Source organism: Talpa occidentalis, unplaced genomic scaffold (genome assembly GCF_014898055.3).
Source record: "Talpa occidentalis isolate TD23 unplaced genomic scaffold, MPIMG_talOcc4v2.1 talOcc4.10, whole genome shotgun sequence".
Classification (NCBI taxonomy): domain Eukaryota; kingdom Metazoa; phylum Chordata; class Mammalia; order Eulipotyphla; family Talpidae; genus Talpa; species Talpa occidentalis.
This window is the reverse complement of record NW_023600993.1, coordinates 694,827-718,491: the sequence shown is the minus strand read 5'-3', so window position 1 is coordinate 718,491 and position 23,665 is coordinate 694,827. Positions and strand designations below refer to the sequence as shown.

Here is a 23,665-nt window from a genome sequence, read left to right as displayed (position 1 = left end):
GCGGGGCGAGGTGGTGAGAGCTCAGCTCCTGGCGCTGGTGGACGAGAAACACAAGGGCTGGGTTTAGCATGACAAGGCAGAAGACGGGGGCGCAGGCTGCAGCTCTGTGCACTCAGGGCATCGTGCGCGTGGCCAAGATGGCTTGAAGAACAAAATGACTGTGCTTATAAATACGGTATTTTGATGCAACATAAAATTGGGCAAAACCTGTGGTTTTGCCAAAATAGACTGAAGCGACTTCACGTGCAACGATCCAGCCTCACTTCTAAAAATCAATGCCCAGAAATGATCTAAAACACAAGCCACGGCAGTCACTCAGGCTCCTCCGCCCGCCGTCCATTCCCGCGGCCGCCCCAGTCTCGCCAGCACCCTGATCTCACCGTCTACACAGCGCGGCTCGCCGTCTCACAGGACTTGCATCTCACCCGCAGCCAGACCGATTCCGCCCACGCTGCGGCCTGGGGAGGGGAAACGCGCTGCCCGTCCCCTGCGAAGCCACAGGTAACACGCGAGGAAAGACGCGTTTCCTCCTCGCCCAGCATTCCCGCTCACGGCTGGGGCGGGCGTAGCGTCGCGGACGCGCTTCCCCAAGCCAGTGTTTCTGGGTGAGGGGCACGCCCGAACGCTGTGTCTGGCTAGCTCCCGGGAGGGGACATTTCCACGGTGGTTATGAATGAGGCAACTGAGGCAGAAGCCCTAATCGCAGCGCGGGAACACGGAACGGGCCTGCGTGGAGCCTCTCAGCGACTCCCCGGCCCGGGCCTGTGCACCATCTCCCTCCTCCCTCTCTCCCTGCGCCTCTCTGTAGCGGGATCGTGGGCCTGCGAGGGCGGGATCAGGCCTACTGAGCTAGGGACCCCCGTCACTAACACAGGGCCCGGTCGTGGTGGCCTGGGGCGGTGGGTGGCTGGGATGTGGGGTGTGGGCACCCCTGGGGCACTGGCACACGCTCACCTTCCTTGGGGGGCCAGCTGTGTGAAGGCCACGGACGGAGCTTCACGTGTAGAGAGGGGGCCAGGGGGGCCGAGAGGGCGGGGGGGTGCAGAGGGGCAGGCAGAGGGGCAGAGGGGACAGAGGGCAGAGGGGCAGGGGGCAGAGGGCAGAGGGTAGAGGGCAGAAGGCAGAGAAGCAGAGGGGCGGAGGGCAGAAGGCAGAGGGGCAGAGGGCAGAGGGGCAGTACCTGTAACGGGGCGGAGGGGAGCCGTGCGCAGCACAACTCAAGATGATCTCGGATTCCGACGCGTCCAGCGGGAACACGGCGTCCTCGGGCTCCTGGGTGAAGGTGGGCCTGCTCCAGGCGGCCGCGCCTGCAGAGAGAGACAGCGCCGTCACCCACCCTGCCCGGCGGCAAGCCCGCCCACGGACAGCCCGTGCACCGTCCTGACGGCTTTCATTTCAGAACAATCTCAAACGTGCAGTGCTCTGAGGGCGGCACAAGGAAATCACAACCATCTAGAGACGTTCTCAAGCCGCTGCCCTTCAGCCCAAACGAGTCGGCCTTTTCTTCCTCTGACAGGCTTTCTCGTATGTCGCCGCAAAGACAGCACAGGCAGCGGCGTAACGTGGACTGAGGACGCGCAGATGGCCCTCGGGGTCCACCTCACCATTCTCAGGGCTCCACACCCAGGTTTCCCTCACGATGCTGTCTCCTCGGTCTCCTGTGCGGAGCGGCTCGAGTTTCCTTGGTCTTCCTGGCCGGGACGCCTTGGAAGACAGGCCAATGAGGGAACCGGTTGGACCGTGTCAGCAGCGTGGACAGCGCCCTGGAGGGGCCCTTAGCTGCGGGGCCCCCAGGGCATGGAAAGCAGCATGGAGACCCGTGGAATGGACACCACAGCACAGCCCTCCCTGCAGAGAGCTGCTCAGCTTCTGCCACTTCCCTGCGATCAGACCTAGGGTGCCAGGGGCCTACGTCCCCTCCCGGGTAGGCAGGACTATGCCTGCCCCACTGCCAAGGGCGTGAACTGTGCCTTGTGACGGAGGCGCTTGGCACGCAAGTTACTCTTTCTTTTTTGTAGCAGACTCGGCAGCTGAGACCACGCAAACACCCTGGGCCTTGGCAGGCACACAAGGCTTCCATCGCATGTCTCTCCCGGAAGCCGGGCAGTCTCAGTGTGGGGCCACGGTCATTTTTTACAGGAGTGTTGCCCCTTGCTATTTATTTTCAGGCCCAAATTGTCATTGATTTGGTCACAGTGACCATCGAGCTGGCTTCTTTTTCCCTAACAGGTGCCTCTCGTTCTCTGAGCTCTTCCTTACTATCAGACGGAGAACGTTCCAGAACCACCTTGTGCTCCCTCTGCTCTGGACGTGGAAGGAGGTTTTATCTGAGAGCTGGTCTTTTTTGGAGAATGGTCCTTAGATGCCCTGCTCTGAGTGCCAGGCAGGGCACACGCCCTGTTCTTGCTCTGAGGCCCTGTGCGTGTGTGCTCATGTGTGCACGTGTGTGTGCGCAGGACTTCTATCTGTGAACACGTCTAGCTCCATCTGTCCATCTCTCCCTCTTCCCACACCTTGCACCTCCCTCTTGACAGTCTGTCACCAGCACAGCCCAGGTGCGACACCACTGCCCCCTCCTGCCACACGAGCCTGCTGCCCCGCCTGGTGCTCCAGGCCCTTCCCTTAGGTCACACGGTGCTGACTCTGCGCTGGGTCCCCCACCTGTGTGGGACTCTCTTTTGCTCTACTTGACCTTGACACTGTGCAAGGTCAGAGTCAAAATTATTTCACCTCCTTCAGCATCTGACCCTTCACACTGGAACAAGCTTCCACACACCTGAAATAGAGAGAGGCACCCGGTGCTGCAGTCAAGGGTGCACTCGCTCAACCCCAGGCCTCCAGGCTGTCAGAGGTGGGTACAAAGTACATAACCAACCTCCAAACTGGAGCTACGAGGGAGCACAGGCCCCTGCTCTGATGAGAAGACAATTGAGAAATATCCCTTTGTATAACAGAAAGGATGGATTGTCTGTACACCGCTCCTCATGAGCAAAATGAAAAGAAATTGAATAGCGACTATGCGAATATGTAACAATAATAAAAGCAGAAAAACTGCATGCCAGAGGTAGACAAAATATCCAATCTACAAGAAAACATAACCCAAGGAACTCCAGGAAATTTCTCAAAAACTGTTTCATGCTGTAAAATATGGGCTTGAATTTAACACACACACACACACAATTCAATAGCGAGATGAAAAAACAAACAATAGAATCAGATAAACTGGGAGTCAGCAACCTTAAGGATACAGCAGCCACCCAAACAGCAGTGCCCGGGAACGAATATATCAGTGCAAATAGAAAGAAAGAAAACAGATACAGGAAGTGGAATTACTGACAAAACGGCAAGCCTGGCGGTAGTTACAATTAATGCAGCAAAAGAATCTCAGGTCACGGAGCGAGTGCAGAAAGGTCATGCAGGAGGAAGCCAGAGGCCGTCTGGCCTGAATCTGTGAAAGCGCCGAGATTCAGGCTCAAACCAACAGCAGATGATGCTGAGGGGCCCTCCGGAGACCTGCGCCGGGCACGGGGGGGGGGTGGGGGGTGGGGGGGGTGGGGGGTGAGCGCTTGGGCCCGTGAGCCCCCAGGGCTGATGGCCGGAGTCACAGGAAGCCCTTCAGCACCGTCAGGCGGATGCAGCAGGTCATTCCTAAGAAGCGCTTGGCATTTAACATTCTTCACCACCACCACCACCAACCCACAGGGAATATGGCACAAACGATAAATCCTAAACAAATGACTTAAAAGCTAAATCATCCCACTGACATTGATGCCACATGCAGCGCTCAGGAAGAAAGGAGCATCGGGACGCCCCTAGGCGCAGCGAGTCCTGGAGCTGACCCTTGGGTCAAACCCCACTGAGGGGGTAACACAAACATGGCAGCGCAGGGAAGGTGAGGGGTGGGTGCGGGAAAGTGGCTACACACGTGCCAGCGGCGTGTCATCTTCCTCGTCTCAAACAGGCAACGGCGCGTCTACACTTCGCATAGGACCCAGACAGCACATGCGCGCTGCCCGCTCAGGGTAGTCAGCGACATTTCACCTGGAGAGGAATCTCTCAGAAAAATAATTAATAAAAAAAAAACCTTTGCTGTTTCAAATCACTTACTAGATTTCAATATTCTTTTCATGTTTTATTTTTGTGCTAAACTAAAGCAAGGGCAATCGTCGTGGTAAAACAGTATCTGTGGTGCAGCCCCTTTTTTATTTCTCAAATTTCTTTTTTATTTATATATTTTTTACATCATTGTTCATTTTTAAGCGAGAACAGGCGGTGCACACACACGCCCCGAACCCACATGCCTCGGAGAGCTCTCGGGCCCCTCGCGAAGAGGAGAGCACTGGGCGCCGGGCTGAGACACTCGGGGGCATCAAGCAGAGGCTTCCCCTGCCTTAAAGACCGAGGAGTGCCTCCTGAGTCGGCGAGACATCAACACAACGCAAGCTGCGACCATGTTCCCGGGGGAGACCACGCGGCCCCCACGCACCGCCCAAGCAGCCGCCGCCTCGCTGCACGCGGGAGCTCAGTGCCCGGACACGGCCCAGGCGGGGGCCGGCCTCGCAGCAGACCCGATTCTCCATCCGTGGGGCGGGCGTGTGCGTGCCCTGAGAGGCCGGTCCCTGCCCTGCCGCCAGGCGCCTGCGTGGGCCGCCCCAAGTCTAAAGTGCGTGCTACTTTTTCTAGACAAAGGAAACAAGATTCTGTGTTCTTTGTTAATCTGTGAACATGTAGACATTTTAATTTTTATGCTGATTCCAAAGCCGTGTGGGGAGACCAAGTTAAATTTAGCACGCACGGCTGTCATGTTTTGGCTGACACTTATTTTATTATTTCTACTTTTGGAGGTGGCATGGGAGAAGCCGACTGCTTCTTACACTCCATATAAACACCAATAAGCCACCAGCGCCAAGGACGTCGGCTGGCGAGCACAATCGAGCACAGAACACGCTCGCTCACGGCCGCCTGCAGGCCCCCGCGCCGCTCTCCACGCACACCCTCAGGTCACCGAAATCGGAACGGGAGCCACGGACGTGGGGGCGCAAAGCTTTCACCAAGACACATGAAGTCACCTTCCGCCTCCCCAGGGACCGTTCCGGCGCTATACCTGTTCGCGTCCTGGGCCTGCCCGCGGCTTAAGCCAACAAATTCAGGGGCAGCAGGGCGGAGTCTGGAGGGCGGAGTCACCGGGCCCCAGGGGAGCCACGCGCGCCTTGGCCCAGCCTCCAGGAGCTGGCGTCCTTGGCTGCCCAGGGCCGTGGCTCCCGCCGCCTGCTGTCCTGCGTCCTCTGCTGGTCTTCACGGCCCAGGGAGACGTCACCTCACACCCCACTGACAGCATCTGCAGAGACCCTACCCCCCAGTGACACTCCTCCTGGGACTCCGGGGACACGGACTCTGTGGAGGGCGCTGTGCTGCCTTCTCTGTCAGATGATGTTCCTGTGGCAGCGCAGGCCGTGGGGGCTCGCGGGGGGCCAGGGAACGCGGGCATCGCCGTGCCTCCCGGCGCCAGGTCTGACCCTCAGGGTCCTCAAGGGCAGCCCAGGCCATGTTTCCAGACCTGCCGACCTGTTTGCTCGGCTGTGCAGCACTCCCTGGAGGAAGGTCTTGTTTATTTCATTCGGGATTTTTGCCTATTTTTCTGGACAGTTCTTTGGAGGTGCTGGGAGGATGAGCTTCAAGCGCTTCATAAAACAAACTTCACCTCTCTCTCGCCTCCAGGATCTCTTGCAATTTGGGCCTAAATGCTAATAAAACGAGACTTCACATCTCAGCGGGCCAGTGGAAGCCGCAAAGCACATCTGTCTTCCACCCCCGACTCTGATTTTCTACAATCTTTGTAAAAGTGAAATAATTGCTTTTCAATTGAATTATAAGAAAATGTTCCTTTATGTGACTTGGGGAAGTGGGTGATGTCCTAGGCCGGCGATAATGGCCATGGCGTGGGCACGCATTCCAGGCAGACATACTGACAAAATCTTGTTTAGCGCATTTTCACCCTGTAGCGGCCCCGTGGGGAGCTGCGTGATCCCACTTGACAGAGAAGGGGGCTGATGTGCAGAGACCTAGGCTGCCGCGTGCACACAGCTGGCACAGTGAAGAGCCACGTTCCCGTCCCGCAAGCTCTCCCTGTCCCACCAGTGCGGCTTGGCCACTCCCTCAGCTGTGTCAGCATGAGCGTGTGTGTGTGCATGCATGTGTGTGTGTGTGCACGCGCGCGCGTGTGTGCGCATGTGTTTGAACCTGAGAAAACATAAGCATCAAAGCAATGCCAAATGATCAAGCAAATCCTGGACATTACTGTAACAGACAACACCAGAAATGACTGGACACCCACAAACATCCAGCAGGCTCTGAAGCTAAGAGGGGCTTGGGAACCGGGAAAGTCGTCACTCACACGCGGCAGCCCACGCCCGTGGAAAGCACAGCGATGCTTCCAGCAAACTGAGTCACGAGTACAATTAGCATGAAGTTAATGATTTATCTGACAGAACTGCACAGCACGTAATATTTCTACCTGGCATCCTTCTTTTAGTTAAATGCCTTTGACGCTCACTCCTGGAGCCGCGCGCTACGCAGACTTTTTGTTACTGAGTAGTATTCGATCAATCATATCAATGTACCAAAAATGATAAGCCCACTCGCCGGCGGACAGGCACAGGGCTCGCTCCAGTGCAGGGCAGTTAGCGGTACGTAAGGCCGCTCTCAACATTCATGTTTAAACAACAGTGACTGGAGACCCCATATTTTCAACGTTCAATCTGGACTCCATGGGCTGATCTTTCATGATAATGTGTATCTTTTGAAAAGCTTTATATTGAATTTCTCCAGGATTACTTTTAAAGAAAGAAATTAAATTGGCCATGCAACACCATTATATATGCAAGAAAAAATATTCATAGTTACATGATAAACATTTCACTTTTATTGCACTTTTATAGCTGGGGCTGAAATATAATTTTATGCCACAAACATTCATGCACATATCATCAACTTTCTGTTCTTTCACCAGATGAAATGTGTGATATAGGATATAAATACACACACTGTGTATGAGTTACATATTTGAAGTTGAAAACAAAAAGGGGCAGAGAAGACAGCAATAGAAGGGGTGCAGTGCCCGCCTTCCCTCAGAGCAGACTGAGGACGATGCTGAGTTCCCCGCTGCTGCTGCTGCCCCTCCCGGCAGCAGAGATGAGCTAGAGCAGCTGCAGCCCCCCACGGCAGCTTGGAGGGCAGCGTACCCCGACCCACATCCACCGCTCCAGACTCTGGGAACAGACTCGGGAACTGGGGCACATTCCAGAAGCTGAGAAGGAAGATGTCCATCCTCAGGCCCACCTCTGACGGGAAAGGAAATACTGAAATCCATGCGCAGGAAAGCTAAGCTGATTTTATTTGCGTCCCTGGGGTGTTGGGATAAAACGGCAGGTGGAATTTTCTTCCCTTCCAGAGTGAAAGGCTGAGACTGAGACAGGCCCTGGATGCCGACGGGGTAGCCCCTACGTGGCAGGGTCAGCTCACCAAGTCTTGAAGATTCTGTGCACCCGCGGGTGGCCCCACATCCAAGCCTGGGAAGGAGGAGGAAAGCCGTCCTGGGAGATGCTGTGGGCCAAGCACTGGTGGGCACTGGCCAGGTGCTGTGGCACTGAGTGGGGGGGTGTTGGCAGGAGTAGGTCTGGGGTCTGGGTCCTGGCATGGCGCACACTGAGGGCAGGTTGTTGTCGACAAGGGTGGGTACTACAGTCCTCGCATCCAACGTGCTAGGTCTGAGTTGGCTGTGGCAGGAGAATGTGGGGTGCAGGGTGGCAGTCGCAAGAGTACGTTGAATGTGATGGGTAATGGTGGGAGGAGTTTGTGGGGTGCTGGGTGTTGGTGGAGTAGTGGTATTGGGGAGTGCAGGATCTTGGTTAGAAGGATGTTTGGCACTTGCCCTGGAGTGGGGTATGCTGGGGTACTGGGGTGCCGTCTGGGAGAGCATGAGGGTATCTTTTGTGGCACGTGCGGGTCAGACGTGCAGTGTACATACAGAATGAATATTCTCTTCCTGGTCTTCTGTAAATGTTATTACTATTTGGATTCTTTATAAAGAATAAGCCTGACTGAGCAGAATAAAATGCTCTCAAATATCAATTTTCCACACTCATGAATAACTGAGCTGTTTAAGCTCTGAGTTGTCAATACCGCCCAGGCCCAGGGAGAGACCCCGTGTGCAAGGTGCACACTGGCCGGAAATGAGGTGCCTGCAAAGCAGAGCTGCACAAACAGCCCCAGACGTATGCACACACACGCGCACACGCAGGCTGAGCAGCACACACCTCTGTCTCAGCAGATGCCGTGTGATCAGAACGCACTGAGGCCACACAGACGGGCACTGCGCTCCTCTGAGAACTTGTTACTCATCTGCAGCGGTGGCCTCACGTCCTCCTCCCGTGTGTGGCATGAAGTGAGCCCGTGGGGTGTGGGGGTGCTTTATTCCCTGAGCATCCCTGGAGCAAAGAGGTCACCCTCAGTGATGTCAGCAGAGGAGACAGGACTGCCCCGCGCGGCTATTAACATGGAAGAGAATCAGGACACACGAGCGCCCGACGCCGGGTCAGGGGAAAGGCCGGCGGGGCGGGACTGTCGCTTGCTGCAGGCGTGCTTCAGGGGACCATGCGCCCGTAAACGCACAGCGCTGCCAGCAGCCGTAATAAAGCAAAGCCAGAAGCAAAGGCCAAGGACATTTCAGAGACGCAGAGGAAAAGCCAAAGGAATAATCCTGACAAGCTGGAGCAGAATTACCACAGCGCGCTCCTGGATGATTTGTTGGTGACTCACAAATGTTCCCACACGGAGCAGGGAACCCGTGGCTCACAAGCGGGCAGGTGGTGTTACCCGCTCCTCAGCAGCCGAGACCAGGGTTAAGGTGCCCAAGCCCGAAGTTCCACGCCCCCGAGACTCTCGCTCCGGGAACACGCGCACACTTAGCCTGCTTCTCTGATCTCAGAACCGACGATCTTTCCAGCAGCTGACCCCCTCGACCAGCGGAAGCCCGGGCAGAAGCTTCAGGGCCCTGGAGAGGCTGCTGAGGACTCGAGAGCACACTGACCCACGCCTCACCACATCCCCGCCTGCCGGAGCAGCGAGAGCCCGAGGCGCAGCGGCCTGGGTGCAGGCGGGGCCGCATCCTCGCTCAGCCTCCGCCGCGGGTTCTCAGCAGAGGCAGCAGCATGTGTGCCCAGCGCAGGGTCCCTGGGGGCTCCCCGAGCTCACCCAGACGGCTGGGGCACCACCCCCTCCAAGCAGTTCGGGGCGCGGGTGCTGGGGCCCTGCAGCAAAGGCCAGGGAGGACCCAGGCCCCCTGCCCAGGGGAGGGGGATATCACTGCTCAGGGAGACCCGCCCCGGATCAGCGCATGCTCCCACGGCAGGAAAGCAGACATCTGAGCCAGAATCGCCCCCCATGAGAGCGGGGCCTGCCACACCCCAAACTCAGGGTGGCTGTGTTTGTCTCAGACAGGCTTAGTCAGAAAAGGGCGGCCTCACCGAACAGCAGCGCACAGCACGGGACCACGACGGCAGGGGAGCCGCAGAGACAGTCCTGAGGACGTAGGCAGCACCTGAGGGAAACCTCTGGCCATCGACACGGATGTCCCTACGGCGCGCCTGGGCAACCTCAGCAGGCCCATGCCTAGCACTGCCCCTGGCGAGATCCAAACTCCCTCACTCGAGCCCTCCAGGGGCAGGGCAGTGGCTGCCGCCAGTTGCCCAAGGTGCTCAGGTCCAGCCGAGGCCACAGAGTGTGGGCGAGAACCAGAGGGACGCACTAACAAGAGACGCAACCATCAACACGGCCAGACCGGACACGACACAGTGATCAGAAGTGTCACCCAGAGTGAAACCTCACGACGACTCGGCCCTAGAGAAAGGAGCACTCGGATAATATGCGGCCACGGGGAGGCCACTGCCTGCGTCAGCAGGAGAGGGCAGGAGCCACGGGGAAGAAGCCGGCACCAGTCTCTTTGGCAGACTCCCATACCTCGGCCTTCGGGGACCCCCAAACTAAAGTGAAGGCAGAAAGGGGTGGGGCGCACAACGGAGCCCCAAAAGCACTGGGGAACATCAACCCAACACGTCTGTGACTGGAGTCCCGCAGGAGGGAACTCGAGGCCAGGACCGACGACCACCACTCAGGGCGAGAAATACCTGGAAGTCACCTCCAACTGAGAAGTCAAGACAAGGAGAAAATCCTAGAGACACACAGGAAAGCAGCAGGACACACAGGAAGAGACACAGAAGCCGACGGGGGCCTTGCTCCAGACGCCGAGCCGGAGGAAGGGAGACGCGTCTTCGATGGGCAGAAAGCAACACCCGCCGGTGCACAATTCTGTACCCAGGAAAGCATCTCTCACGACAAAGGGGAAATTAAAGGCTTTCCTTAGACAAAGACTCAGAAATATGTTGTTAGCAGGACCTGCACAGGAAGGGTTATTCAGGAAAATCTTCAGGCGGAAGGAATGCGATGCTTCCGGAACCTTGAATCCAGACAAGAGAATTAGTGCTGGGAAGGAAATAAACCAAGTCAAAAATACGACTGAAGTCCTTTCACTTAATTGCTCTGAAAGCAAGATGCGCACGACCCCACTCCACCTCAGTACCTTTGCGTCCACATGCTAAGAAAAGGACCTCGGCCCAGAGCGACCACCCTAAGCTGCCACCTGCGAGGAAACACGGCCTTTCGTGTAGCCTGCGCCCACCGGGGTGTGCACCAAGCGTACGCCACCACGCGGAAATAGAAACGATCGATATCAGACTCTGTTTTCAGGATCGAACAGCAAACACATGTCCCATGCCCCCTCTTTAGTTTCGTTAACTCGGGAACAGTTTCCCCACATTTCTTACGTTTATCCCAGTAACATTTTTGAAGAGCAAAGGCTGTGGAGAAAGTTTCCTAATCTGAACCCCCAGACCAAGTCTGATTTGCCTGTTACAGGTCCTGGAGCCAGCATCCCAGTGCAATGCCCACCGGGTGTATGCGTGCACGCCTGTGTGTGTGCACGTGTGTGCAAGCGTGTGTGACTGACCAGTCCCGCTGGACGATCAGGCAGGACTGGGCCACGCCGCTGTCCTCAGCACTGGGCGTCCCCACTCAGGAGGAGGCAGGGTCCTCAGCCTTGCTCACTCCACAGGTGCAGAAGCCAAAGGCTGAGGCACGGGACTCAGGTGGTGGATGAGGACTGGGATTTTAGGGCAATGCCAAATCCGCATTTCGCACTCCATTTTGGTCATGCCTCACACTTCCTATGGCCGCCACAACGAAAGAGCAGGGGTTCGGGATCCGTCCTTCCAAACGTCACCCCTCCCATGGCCACTGGCATGAAGGAGACACCGTGGGACAGGCAGCTTGGGCCCTGGCGCGGCGCAGCTGAGCGCTCTGTCCGGCAACCCAACCCATGTGGACAGACGCACCCCGAGACATACCGACCGCGGCTGCGCCTGAAGGAGCCCATCTTGGCGGCATCACCCGGAGCGCTGCAGGTTCCCCGGCCAGCTGAAGGCACTGAGTGGCCTGCAGAACCGTAAAAAGTAGTAGTAATAGCAATAATAATAAGTTGCTCTCTTAAAGCGCTAACTTGGGGCAGGGGTTAGACACTCAGCTGTGGCCACGACACATTTATCCACAAGGCTACATGATGCCCACAGAGTTGCAAACACTACTGCAGGTCTGCAGAGTAGTTTAACGCCACAAGATGCATTAAATCTCACTTTTCCCAATTTTATCTGCTTTTGCTTTAACTGTGATTTCGCAAGTGCTTTTCTGCCCCGTCTCCCCCGGCGCGCAGGTGAGTGGGAACCGCGGCAAATGCGGGTGGCCCGGCTTCTGTCAGCTCTACTCAGGACACAGCTTCCTCACCCCTAGCCCACGGACCCGAACGCGGCAGGCGCGGCTAGAGCCACAGCGTGAACTACGGGTGGTGACAAAGAGACGGTCCGGGTTTCGTCGCTGCTTGTTTAGTCCAGCGGCGTGGTTGGTTGACATGCCCTGAGCTCTGCGACATAAGTGAGGCCCAGAACTTAGGGTCTGGGTGCTTGTCACGACTCCTCTTTCACTGACGGTCAATGCTCTGGGGACTTGCACCTTAAATCACCCCCCACCGAGCAGACGCGCCGCCTTCACCGGAACTGAGAGCAACTGTGCGGAGCAGCTGCCCCGCGCACGCGCCTGTGTCGAGGGGTGGGTCTGGGACGCGGACTGAACAGCACCCCAAATGGTGGCCTCTCGCCACAAACCCCGCCTTTCCTCATCCTGGAAGCTGAAGGCGCTGCCTGCATCTCGGCATCTCCTGAGGCACCGCACACCACACCTGCCCGCCACACAGCAGCGGGGCCAGGAGGCTGTGCCAGCGGGAGAGTCAACGCCGGAGCACCCGCGGCGCGTTCCAGCCAGGCTGGAAAGGCCAACTTGCCGTCCGTGGGAGAAGGGTCCGGAGGGGCCCCACTGGGGACCTTCCCAGGGGCGCCGTCTACCTTGACGGCAGGTGCCTGAGGAAAGAAGGGAAGATGCGGCCCAGGACACGGCAGAGGGAATTGGAGAACTTTCCTTATCTGCTGAAGGAAATGGAATCTGAATGCTCGGTGAGACCGCCTGAACGGACGGCAAGTGGACCCGGGAGGTCCCGACGGGGTGGAAACAGCAGCCGTGCTGTGTGGGGCCCCTGCAGAGGGGGGTCTGTGTCAAGAGCTTTGTCTGCAAGGACAGAGAGGACACCCCCAAGCAGAGAGAGCTACCACGAGGCTTAGGGGGTTGGTGCTGGGGTGACGTGAGTCTTCGACACGGAAGGAACAAGCACCCCCCGGAGATAAGAGCGGCCCAGAGGCCTGAACTGTGCAGCTGACTTCTGCCATGACAGCAACGGGGGTCTGCCACCCCGACATACTGAAATAGCACTGCCTGTGCCGAAGCCGCTGCTCCCCAACCTAACAGCGCCAGAGTCATCTCAGCAGACGCCACGCCTGTCCCGAGACCCCACACGGGGCCGTAACCACGTCACCTCAGTAAAAAAAAATTCAGTCTATTGGGGCTTTCAGTCTGCATCATGACTTTTTATTAAAAAAAAAAAAGTGGCTACCTGAGACCAAATGGTTATTGTGACGACAACATGTGTGCTAAGAGTGGATTCCAGAACATCTCATCAAGTTCTGAAAGTGCTCGAAACACTGGGCTGCCCTCGTCTCGTGGGGCAGACCCTGAGGAGCGGCCCACCCCCCACCTTGGCCTGCAGTATTCGTGGCGTTCACCGGTGTAGGCTGCAGGAGGCTCAAGCGGATACGTGAGGTATGCCCTGGAGCTGGTGCCCAGCAGGTGGCAGCTCTCTCCAGAGCAGTAAGCCCATCGAAGAGGGTCACAGGGCTGGAGAGGTGACAGGGCTGGAGAGGTGACAGGGCTGGAGAGGTGACAGGGCTGGAGAGGTGACAGGGCTGGAGAGGGTCATAGGGCTGGAGAGGGTGACAGGGTGAGGAGAGGGACAGCCTTGGGCCAGGCACTGGGAGGCTGGGCCTCAGAGGGGGGATGAGCAGGCGCGGAGTACCTGAAGTGGGGTGGGCCCGGAACAGGTCAGGGCTGGGTGCAGGGGAAGCTTAGCCGGGCGGGGAGGGCCTCAGCGCACCATGAGACGGGCAGGTTGGCGGTGGCCACTGTGCGTGGAGCAGCTGCTGTGTGTGTGCCGCCGGCTGCAGGGAGGCGGCTGGACTGTTGGGGCGTTTGACGTGGAGAACTTAGTATCGTGGTATCTCCGACATAAAAACGATACCCGAGATGCTCACCGCCATGGAAACTGGCCCCTCCCAAACTCCCGGGAGACACCCCTCCCGCCCGAGGGCCAGTCCACCCCGCCCCGAGGGCCAGTCCACCCCGCCCAACGCTGACCAAACAGTATTTCCCCTACACTCTCATCAGTCCTAAAAAACAATTTCCTTTAGGGTTGAAGAATCAGTTACCTTGGAGGAAGGTTTGATAATCATATAACCAGCCTCGCCCTTAGGCAGTCACAGACGGTGCTTCGGCACGCTAACCCGGGTCATCCCTATTAGAGATCGCGAGGATGTCACTGGCTTAAAAATACAGCCGGCGCCGCAGGCCCCAAGGCGCCATCAGCCCACAATAAATCTGACCAGCGTGGGCAGTGCGTGGGCTGTGCGGAGCTCAACTCCGTCGCTGCGCGGCCCGCAGGAATGTCCACCACGCGCTGCTGGGCCCCTGAGCAAAGCCGGTCAGTGGCCGCCGGCTCCGTGGGCTTGCCGTGGGACCGCAGTCGTCTCTGAGGAGACCTGGCCCGCCGCTCCTCCACGCTGGCGCCTTCTCTGCGGTAGCGCGCCCACGCTGCTTCTCGCCCAGCAGAAGGCGCGTTTGAGACAGAGGAAAACTGACACCTCCCTGCTGTTCGCTGCTCCCCAGCCGAGCGTGGAGGGACGCCCCCCGCCACGGGTGCTCTGCGCAGGAAGTGTTTTGAAATAGTGAACGCCTTTGTCAGTGGACGTGACAGTACGTAAGAGGGAAGACCTGATCACTCTCAGCCTCGGTGAGCAACTCCGGGGTGACTGACAGGGGCCCAGCACTGAGCCCCCCAGAAGCGTGAGTACAACCTCCTCACGCCTTCACGCTCCCACTGAGGACCTGCCTCTCCTGCCCAGCGACGGCTCTTCTGGGCTGACCAAAGGGCTGCGCAGCCCCTAATTTTACCAGGTTGCAGGGAAATGCGCAGCAAACAACCAAACAGACATGCTCAGCAGAAGACAGGCCACTCTCACGTGTGAGCGAGCGGTCAGCCACCACTCCCCCGCTGGAGTTAAACAGCTGTTAAATAGCGCATTTGAGAGAGAACGGACACCAGGGAGGAGCTCTCCGGGCGGCGGGAGTACAGAACACCAGAGAAGCGCAGCCCAAGGCTGAGACGCCACCGCATCGCAGCCGAACACCTGCCAGCGCCTGCGCCGCCCCTGGCAGGCCTCCCCGAGGCCGGCACAGAGACACGGTTTCGCTGAGTCTTGCTGATGCCCTGCCAAGGTCCGGCCTCCCTCACAAGCGCTGACGACCCACCGTCCCCCCTCGGCTGCAGACCAAAGAGGGCAGGGGTCGTGGCCCTCTTGAAAACCTAGTTCAGGGCCTGGCCCGGCTCAGGCTGAACCTAATGAGCCTCCCTCCTGGCAGAGACGGTCACAGACCCTCCGCGGGTGCCTGCGCCGGTGGTGGAGATGCAGCCAAGAAGGAAACAGACGGAAACCCCTGCCTCCTGGACCTGCTAAGGGCATTCTGAGGCTTCAGCCAACGCGGTGGGAGACAGACGTGCAGCAGCAGCTGATCCTCAGACCTGGTGGCTCCAGCGCAGGGCCGGCCAGCTCAGCTCGGAAAGGCTGCCCCCTCTGCAGTGCAGCACTATGGTCCTGCTGTCAGGGGGGCAGGCGCACACTGCGAACTCCCAACTGGGCCCTGGAGGGCTAATGTGACACCACCTCATGTGCCTTTCACACCCTGAGGCACCCTGAACGCTGGCAGCACGTGCAGAAGAGTCAGACCCTCATGCAGGAGAGGACTCCTGGGCCAAGCCTCGGCCACATCTCTGGTCACTGTGTCTGGGACCAGCCAGGCTGGCGGCGGGGGAGCTGACCAGGCATCAGGACCCCGCAGAGCCAGGACAGTCCAGTGAACTCGCTCCCACTCCATACCCCAGAGTGGTCCCCAGGCAGGCGGAGGTTTGCTATTCAAACCCACACACTCAGGACGGGGGGCGACGTGGAGAAACCCCCCCTCCGCAGACTTGAATAAGCTTGAAGGAAAGACCCCGTTGCTGAAATGGGGAGGAAGCATTGTAAGACTGGCCCAAGCTTGCACGTCGCATTCTCTACGACTTCTTCTGCTTCAATATAGCTTGTTTTCCACACCAAATGCCAAACTTGAGGAAAAATATGTATTTCAATTTTAATTTTTTATAGATTTCACCAAAACGCAAGAAAAAGAAACTACTGCTCATCATTTATTGATAGCAAAAATGAATCCTATTCTTCTACTATAAAATTTCCTATCGGTCAATTTATAATTAAAATGTTAGTTCTGTTTAAAAGTACTTGATACCAACTTTAAGAATTGAATTCTGCATTTAACGATAGGGACTACCTTAATAAGTTAAGCTGTCATTTATTTAGTCATTCAAATAACATAAATATTCACATTTGAAAATCATATTCTGCAGAAAGAAGTAAAAGGCCAATGAATTATCAATCAAAACTCAAAATAGAACACTTTACCTGCACAAGTGTGTATGAGTGGCAGCAGAGTTACCAGTTTCCATAGCAACCTCATTTCCACTTTCTAAGGTCAAAACTTCTCCCATACAATCAGCAGGAAAAAATGTCGACTCCCAGACAGGTTCTGAAAGAAACAAGACTGGCATGAAGGACACATCACAGACACAGGACTCAGAGGCGCATTTGGAGCCGCCGACTGAGTCAGTTTAATATTAAATTATTATTATCAAAAATAAAGCAATCTACATGTCTACTTTTTACATATCTTGCAAAGTTTCCATAATTTCATCCCTATTTCCATAATTTTGCAGTTCAGAACTCAGCTCTACCTGTCATTTGCTATGAAATTTGCTGTCGTGCTTAATGGCGTGCAATTCAATTAAGTGTACTCCATGAATATGAAAACTCCTATTAATATAACTAAGTTGCGTTCTTTGAAATGTAGGAGAATTAAAAACAGAATAAATAATTCCAGTAATTTGCAGTTTTATTTTTGATTTTACACCATTAGGAAGAGAAAAAAAAATACTGTCCTAGCACATAGATGCCTGTATATATGTGCACACACGCTGATTTCATACCTTTCAAAAGCTTCGCAGGGTCATCACCAATATTGTTGAGAATATATCACCAGGAGCCATGATCCTTCCTAATGTCACTGGGACTAAAATTAATACCACCCTCTACAATCCCTGCAAGAAATCAATATCTGGAAGTGTTATCTTTCAGGAACAAGACATGGTTTTCCTATGGGGTTACATCATAATTTATTTAATTTATCTTGACATTTAAGCTATCCAAAGATAAATGAAGTCAAGATAAAATGTTTGTTTGGCCTTTACGCCAAAAGAGCATCAATTAAGAGGTTCATGAAACTCATAAATGTAGAGAAGTGGAGAATAAATCACCGAGGTCACCTCTGATGGAGTTATTAAACATCAAATGACAAGACCCTATGAGGAAGTTTGAACTTTGTAGAAACCTATTTTCTTGCAATTCCAAATAACTTTTGGTAGGAGGTGGGCATTAGGTATGAACCTAGTAAACAGTAAAACTTTGAACATTTTCTGAAATGTTTTTAAATTTAATTTTTCCCCCATTTCTTTGTATCACTAGTTAAGTTTGGCCAAAGACACTGGTCATACTGAGGGTTGCAGCCTATGAATGGCAAGCTAAGTGCTTTCAAATGTAATTAAAGAAGAGAATTTGAAGGGGAAACCCACGGCTGTCCTGGGGTGACGAAGCTCTCCCCTAAATCCTCACACGCCTGACACCATCTTCCTGTCCCTGCCGACACCCTGGGCTGACTCCTTACATGCAGATGCTGCCATATGGTGTGTCTGTCCGCACAGGTATTGGTTTCGCCATAAATACCTGCCTCTGCGTGTTCCCACCTGTGTCTATGTACCTTCCTCCCTCCCACCACCTCCATTCTCTGAAGACACTGTGCACCCAGTGTCATCGGTGATCTGCGCCCACATTCGGACCCTGCACGCCTTCCTCGAGAGACAGACATGCAGCAAACAGCAGGGCCACACACGTGCACACATGCACACCTGCCTCCCCTGACCACTCTGTCCACGTGGAGGCAGGTACAGCTAGAACAGACACCAGGCCTGAAAAGCCGGCCTCTCCCCCATGGTCCTCTCAGGCCCCGGCCCCAGCCCCACCCGTGTCTACTGGTGCCTCCGAGTCGCCCAGCCAAGGAACACACAGCCCACCACGCTTAACCCTGCAACTCCCAGGCGTGACCCAGCACAACCGTATGCCTGCCCCTGCTTCGCTGCGGCTGTCCCCGACTCGTGCCTCCGCCGCTCCCGATCCTGAGTTCCTATGACGTTTTCCTGAAGATCCAGAGTAAACCTTGAGGTCTGTTCTCCTCTGAGGGCTCACATTGTGCCGAGTTCCCCACCTCGCCCTGAAGAGAAAAGCCCTCGGAAACGTGTGCTCGGAACCCTGGCTGCGCCGCGTGGAGCTCAGCCACGGGGGTCTGGGCGTGGCTTGCACTTGCGGCCAAACTGGGTATTTTGAAGAAAAAGACGGCAGAGGGAGCCCAGACACGCTGCCGCCACTGCCCGCTCTCACCAGCCGAGCTGGGTGATCGTTCACGGCCACGTCATCCACCGTCAGCCCCCAGCCCCCTCGATGAAAATGGAAAGGCTTCACCTACAGATCACCTTTCCGTTTCCAGCTCGCTACGCTCACATCACTTCAGCTCCCCGGGTGACCCCATAGCAACCCCGCCCGCCACTGACCGCCCGCGACGTCCTACGGCGAGCGCAGTGCCCAGGAGACACCGACCTGGTGCTCCCCATGAGGACGGCCATGCTGACGCCCCAGTTAACTGTTAGGGAAGTTCCCCCTACGAGTTTCAAGTGCCGGAGGAGGAGGCGTGCCCTCGACGAGAGCCGTCAGGAGCAGCGTGGTTATCTGCTCACAGTAAAACCAGGTGAAAGACCAGCAGGTAAATTTCTGGCACACAATATGGACACAGGAATTATTTCTAGGTTCCTGGAATGCTAAAGATAGTGCAATCCTAAAGATAAAAGGGCCAGCGTCCTTTTAAGCTAAAGTTAGAAAGGCTCCCGGAAGCTCTGAAAGGAGTGCTGAAAGTGCACCTGAGCACCGTGTTTCAGGTGGGGCTTGCGGTCTGTTTAAACACCACGTGGCCAGAGAAGTGGCCTTGGTCTGGGACGCAGCTGGGATGGTCCCGTCCATCCTGGCAGGCCAGCCAGCCCTGAGACCACGCACGCTTCTCTTGTGCTCAAGGGCCGCAGGCCAGAAGCCACGACAGACAGCCCAGCAGACGAGGCCGTGCAGTCCACAGCCCGCTCTTCCAACTTCAGCGTCCCCTTACTCTCTGAAAGTTGAAATACCCAAGTAAGTAAGTGGGGCGGCCAAGTTCCCTGGGTGAAGCCTGTCCTGGGCCACGGCGGGGGGAGGTGCTCTCAGTCCCCCTGACTGTGCTCTGAGGCCAGAAACAAACGTGGGCTGAGGGCCTGTCGCCTCTGCGGAGTCTGAACAGGTCTGCGACCCGCTGTGAGGATGCTGGACAGAACTGGGCCCCCACCTGGGTCCTGTAAGTAAAGTGCCAGGCCCTGCCCCTGCCTCCTCCGGGGCCACAGAGGCGAACAGGCCTCAGCACCGAAACCCTGCCTGGTCTGGATGGCGTCTGCGCCTGGGAAGTGCTGCGAGGGCCCCAGGTAAAGGGCCAAGGACCATCCCTCCAGCCCTCGGGCTGTGGCTTGCTGGCCCCCAAAGTCACCCAGGCTCAGCAAGAACAATGGCTGGCAGAAAAGGCAGCTCCTTGTCCCAAGCAGCTGAGCCCGAACGCCGCCTGCAGAGCCGCCTCCTCTCAGAGCCTGCCCACAGGCAGGGCCCGAGGCAGCTGAGGGGGCGTTCCCTCCCCATCGCTGGGGCGCCGTGGCACCCAGCCCAGCCACCCCGGGCTTCACCAGCGTTTTCTCACTTTGGTTTCTAGAGTCTGTTTTGGGGAGTGGGTGCCCCGCTCTGCCTCTCCACGGGATACAGGCCAGGCCAGGCCGCCAGGCAGGGGGTGACTGGGCGCTGAGCCGGCGGGTCCCAGCGGTCTGTACGCAGGAGGCGGTGAGAGGGCAGGCCCCACGCAGCCATCAGAGAGGACGGACACCCCAGCTCACCCCGCGCACTGACCACCCGGGGACCAGTCCCGGAGGCCACAGGCCAACCCCAGCCAGCGCTCTCAACGGGCTCCTGGGTGGCTGCAGGTGCGTCTGACGGCCTTGGGGCAGGAGCTGCGCCCCTCCACACCCGCCGCGCCCAGGAGCCCTCCAGCCCACGTCACACTCACTGCCCGGCCTTGCACGACCTGATTTCTTTCACTCTGGTTGTAGGAAAAAGCCACGAAGGGGCTCTGGGGTTGGAGGGCCGTGGGCGGACGCGCATTGGTTGGCGGGGGCGGCGTCCCCCCAGGCTGTAGGTTCCTGTTGCCCCAGGGCCGTCTGTCTCTCCCCCACAGGACGTCGCCCCCCAGGGAAGATTCTGTAGCCGCGTCAAGAGCTGCTGTCCAGTGACACGTTCACTGTCAGAACAAATGTGCTTGGCACTCACTGCCCCTTTGTTTTTAATTGACCGATTAATTAACTGCATCAGATAAATTAAGAATCCAAAATCCATTTCCTTAGGTGGTCCCACTGTTTTATTTCAGTGTGATAAAAAACCATGGCCGGACAAAAGCGGGAGGCTTGATAATTTTTACCACAGATTTTCAACCTCAGCATTCATGGGGTTATTTACTATCAAACTAAATCAATAATAAATTAAAAATGAAATATTTATGATCTGAAAAAACCTGCTTTCAACTAGGAAACGGCAACTGGCACGAAGTCAGGAGAAGCTGGAGATAAATCGTGCCATCGCGCCCCTTGTTTTCAGAATGCGACGCTGTCGCTTACAATAACTGTTGTGCCAGCTCTCAGAACAGGCCGCCGCCCCGGGACAGGCGAGCAGGGTGCCGCGGCCGCGTCAGGCCCCCACGGAAGGCGCGTGACTCTGCTTAGAGGAGGCACCATTACATGTTAAGTTGTTAACAGCGCGAAATAAATGCAAATACGTTGGTCATGAAAACAGCGGGCCGCGGCCTACATGATCCCTCCCGGCGACCGGGCCGTGGATGCGCCGGCACCAAACACCGACCGCGGGCGCCCGGCCCGGCGCGGGGTCGCGGCAGGGGCAGCGGGGCTGGCTGTCTCACTGCCGAGGAGTCAGGCTCAGCACCTCGCGTGGGCGAGCCCCTTGCTGTCCAGGCTGGACCGAGGCCTGGGGCCTGGGTCAGCCCCCGCGGCCATCTGCGCGTGTCCTTGTCCATCTGCAGAGCGCCGGCCTGGGGTCCCCACGCAGGGTCATCTCTCAGACACTCAGCGTCGACACTCACCAGGGCGCGAGGCCGCAGGCGCCCGCCACCGTGGTCAGGGCTCGTGCTGCTGACTCTACCCCGAGAAGGCCGCTGGGCGAATCTGAGCCCGAGACGCGCGCAAGCTCCCTTGAGGCAGCCGCACCCTCCAGCGGGGACACAGACGTGGCCGGAGGCTCTGGCCCGGGCGGCCTGCTGAGCACCATCTTTTCTGCAAGTGTCATCAGCGCTGACTTGGTCCTGGCACAAGCTCTGACCCGGAGACAGCATTCCTGCCCCTCGTGCTCTTGGCATTTACTTCGATCCCACGCCAGGAGTGGCTCTGCGGAGGCCGAGGTCTGGGCGCCTGGGAGGGCAGGGAGCCGGCCCGTGCACCCCAGGAAGGGCCGGCAGAAGTGGCCTCTGGGGTTACTGTTCATGAGGATGGAAGCCACAGAAGGGGGCTGATGGCGGCCACTGCTGTCTCTTTGGGCACAATGTTCAGGACCAGGGGACTGTTTCCAGATTGATGGGGACGGCTGCACCCGCAGGCAGCCCTGGGAGGGCTCCGTCCCGCGGAGGTGATCCAGGCGGAGACGCCAGCCCCGGAGCACCGGCCTCTGGGGTCGCGCCCTGCTTCGCACAGAGACAGGGAGTGGCAGAAGGAGAAAGTGACTCTTCCCTCTTTGTGTGCTTGGGGCAAAGGAGCCAGACTACGGGTCGTTTTTCTTTGCCTCTGCTTTGCTGCCTTTGTCAAATTAAAGAGAACTAAAACAAGACAGATCAGCAAAGGCCAAACCAGCACCTGGCTCCACCGAGAGGACATTTAACGAGCATATGTATCAAATCAGGAACTTGAGTTTCAAAAGTGAGCTACGGAAATTATCTGCAGTAGGAGCTGGGGTGGAGAAAAGTGACTTATTTCAAGCATTTTAAATAGGCCATCATGGAGTGACGTCAGGTCAACATCCGACACCTGTTTATCATTTTGTTATAGGACAGGGAGAGAAATCTGTTATAGGACAGGGAGAGGGGCAGCCCAAACCCCGCAAACCTGCCTATTCTAAATGGGTTCTGCCATCCGCCGCATCAACACAAAACATAGGAGACTTTAATGGGAAGGAACTTTAATAAACTAGGAAACAATACAGGAAAGGCAAAGAGTCTAGTTTCTAAATCAAGCACCCAACGTGACCCGTCCCCTCGTGGGTAAAAGTCCATCCAAATGGGATCGGCCCAGAGCAAGGCCCCAAAGCCTGCCACAAGTCTAAAGCATCTTCCAGTGGGGACCCACAGCAAAGGGTCAGAAACAACCAGACAAGCCCGGAAGGAAAAGAGCAAAATCAACATCAAGATAAAAGCTGCCATGGTCCCCTCCCCACGGGTCTCCCCCACATCTGTGTCACCCCGTCCACGACCAAAAGACAAGCGCAGTTTCTTCACGTGTCTCTGGGCTCCACGCGCCTCCTCCAGGTCTCCTGGCTCCATCCTGCTTCCTTCCTCAGTCTCTTCTGCAGCTTCTCCTCTTCCTGCTCAGCTCCACCCTCCCTTGGGTGGGGCAGGGAACCTCCCCCTTTCCTGGGGACCACCCTGTTGCAATTTGACATCTCTGCCAAAAATCCAGTACAACCCAGGTTGCATTAATAAAAGCATAGTGGCCAAAACAAAGGAGGTGCATTTACCCTGCACTAGTACCACTGCACAGGGTGATTGTATTGTCCTCTGAACATCATGATTTAAAAGGAATTTTGACAAATTTAAACCCTCTTGAGGGGGGGCAGGCCAAGGATGATGAAGTAGCTGGGAGCGTATGAGGTCAGGGGAAAGAAATGAGTGTTTAGCCTGGGGAAGAGAGGGCTTAGCAGCAGAGGCAAGCCATCTTCAAATATTTGAAGGGCTGTCTTGTGGAAGAAGGATTAGACTTATTATTTGTGTCTCCGGAGAGCAGAACTGGGACCAAAGGGTAGACATTTCAGGGCAGCAAATTTCAGCTTAATCTCAGCCCAGAGCACAGTAACAGGGAGAGCTGTTCAGCCATGGTAAGGCCCTGGCTCTGAATCCTCACAGCCTGGGTGTCTACCCAAAACACACTGAAACCGACCAGCTTTCTGACTCTGCAGGAAGTAACACAGCCTCGCCAAGCCTCGGTCACGTGATGATCTGAGCAGACACAGCCAGGAGCTTGTTTGCACAGAGAGTAAAGCACAGGATGGTCTCTCCTGACAGCCCACTGGCCGTCCCTGGACACGGAAGGTACCTCTGCACCCAGCCGGTGGACCTCCTTGGCCCTAAGCGCTGCTGACAGCTCAGCTTTTATTCTAACTCGGAGCAGGAAGCTGGAGAGCCCTGGGCGGGTGAAGGGCAGCGCAGCCCCACAGCCAGGACCCTGGCCACGCACTTGACAACGGGGACTTCCCACACACAAGTGAACGCCCCTTTCTCTTCCAACATCTGACCACTTGGCCTCTCTGGTCCATATCTCCATGCAGCCTGCCAGCCCACCCCCCCCCAACTG

The 23,665-nt window shown here is 56.6% G+C and overlaps 1 protein-coding gene across 1 annotated transcript in view; it reads right to left on the bottom strand.

The window, feature by feature from the left end:
* The window catches only part of CNTN6 (contactin 6), a 302,895-nt gene that overhangs the window by 91,529 nt on the left and 187,701 nt on the right, over positions 1 to 23,665 (bottom strand). The window contains exons 4-5 of the mRNA XM_054694220.1: positions 16,281 to 16,404; positions 1,181 to 1,307 (exon numbers count right to left, since the gene is read on the bottom strand). Coding sequence (XP_054550195.1) covers positions 1,181 to 1,307; positions 16,281 to 16,335 — 182 coding nt within the window. The 5' untranslated portion in view covers positions 16,336 to 16,404. The remainder of the gene's footprint in view (positions 1 to 1,180; positions 1,308 to 16,280; positions 16,405 to 23,665) is intronic.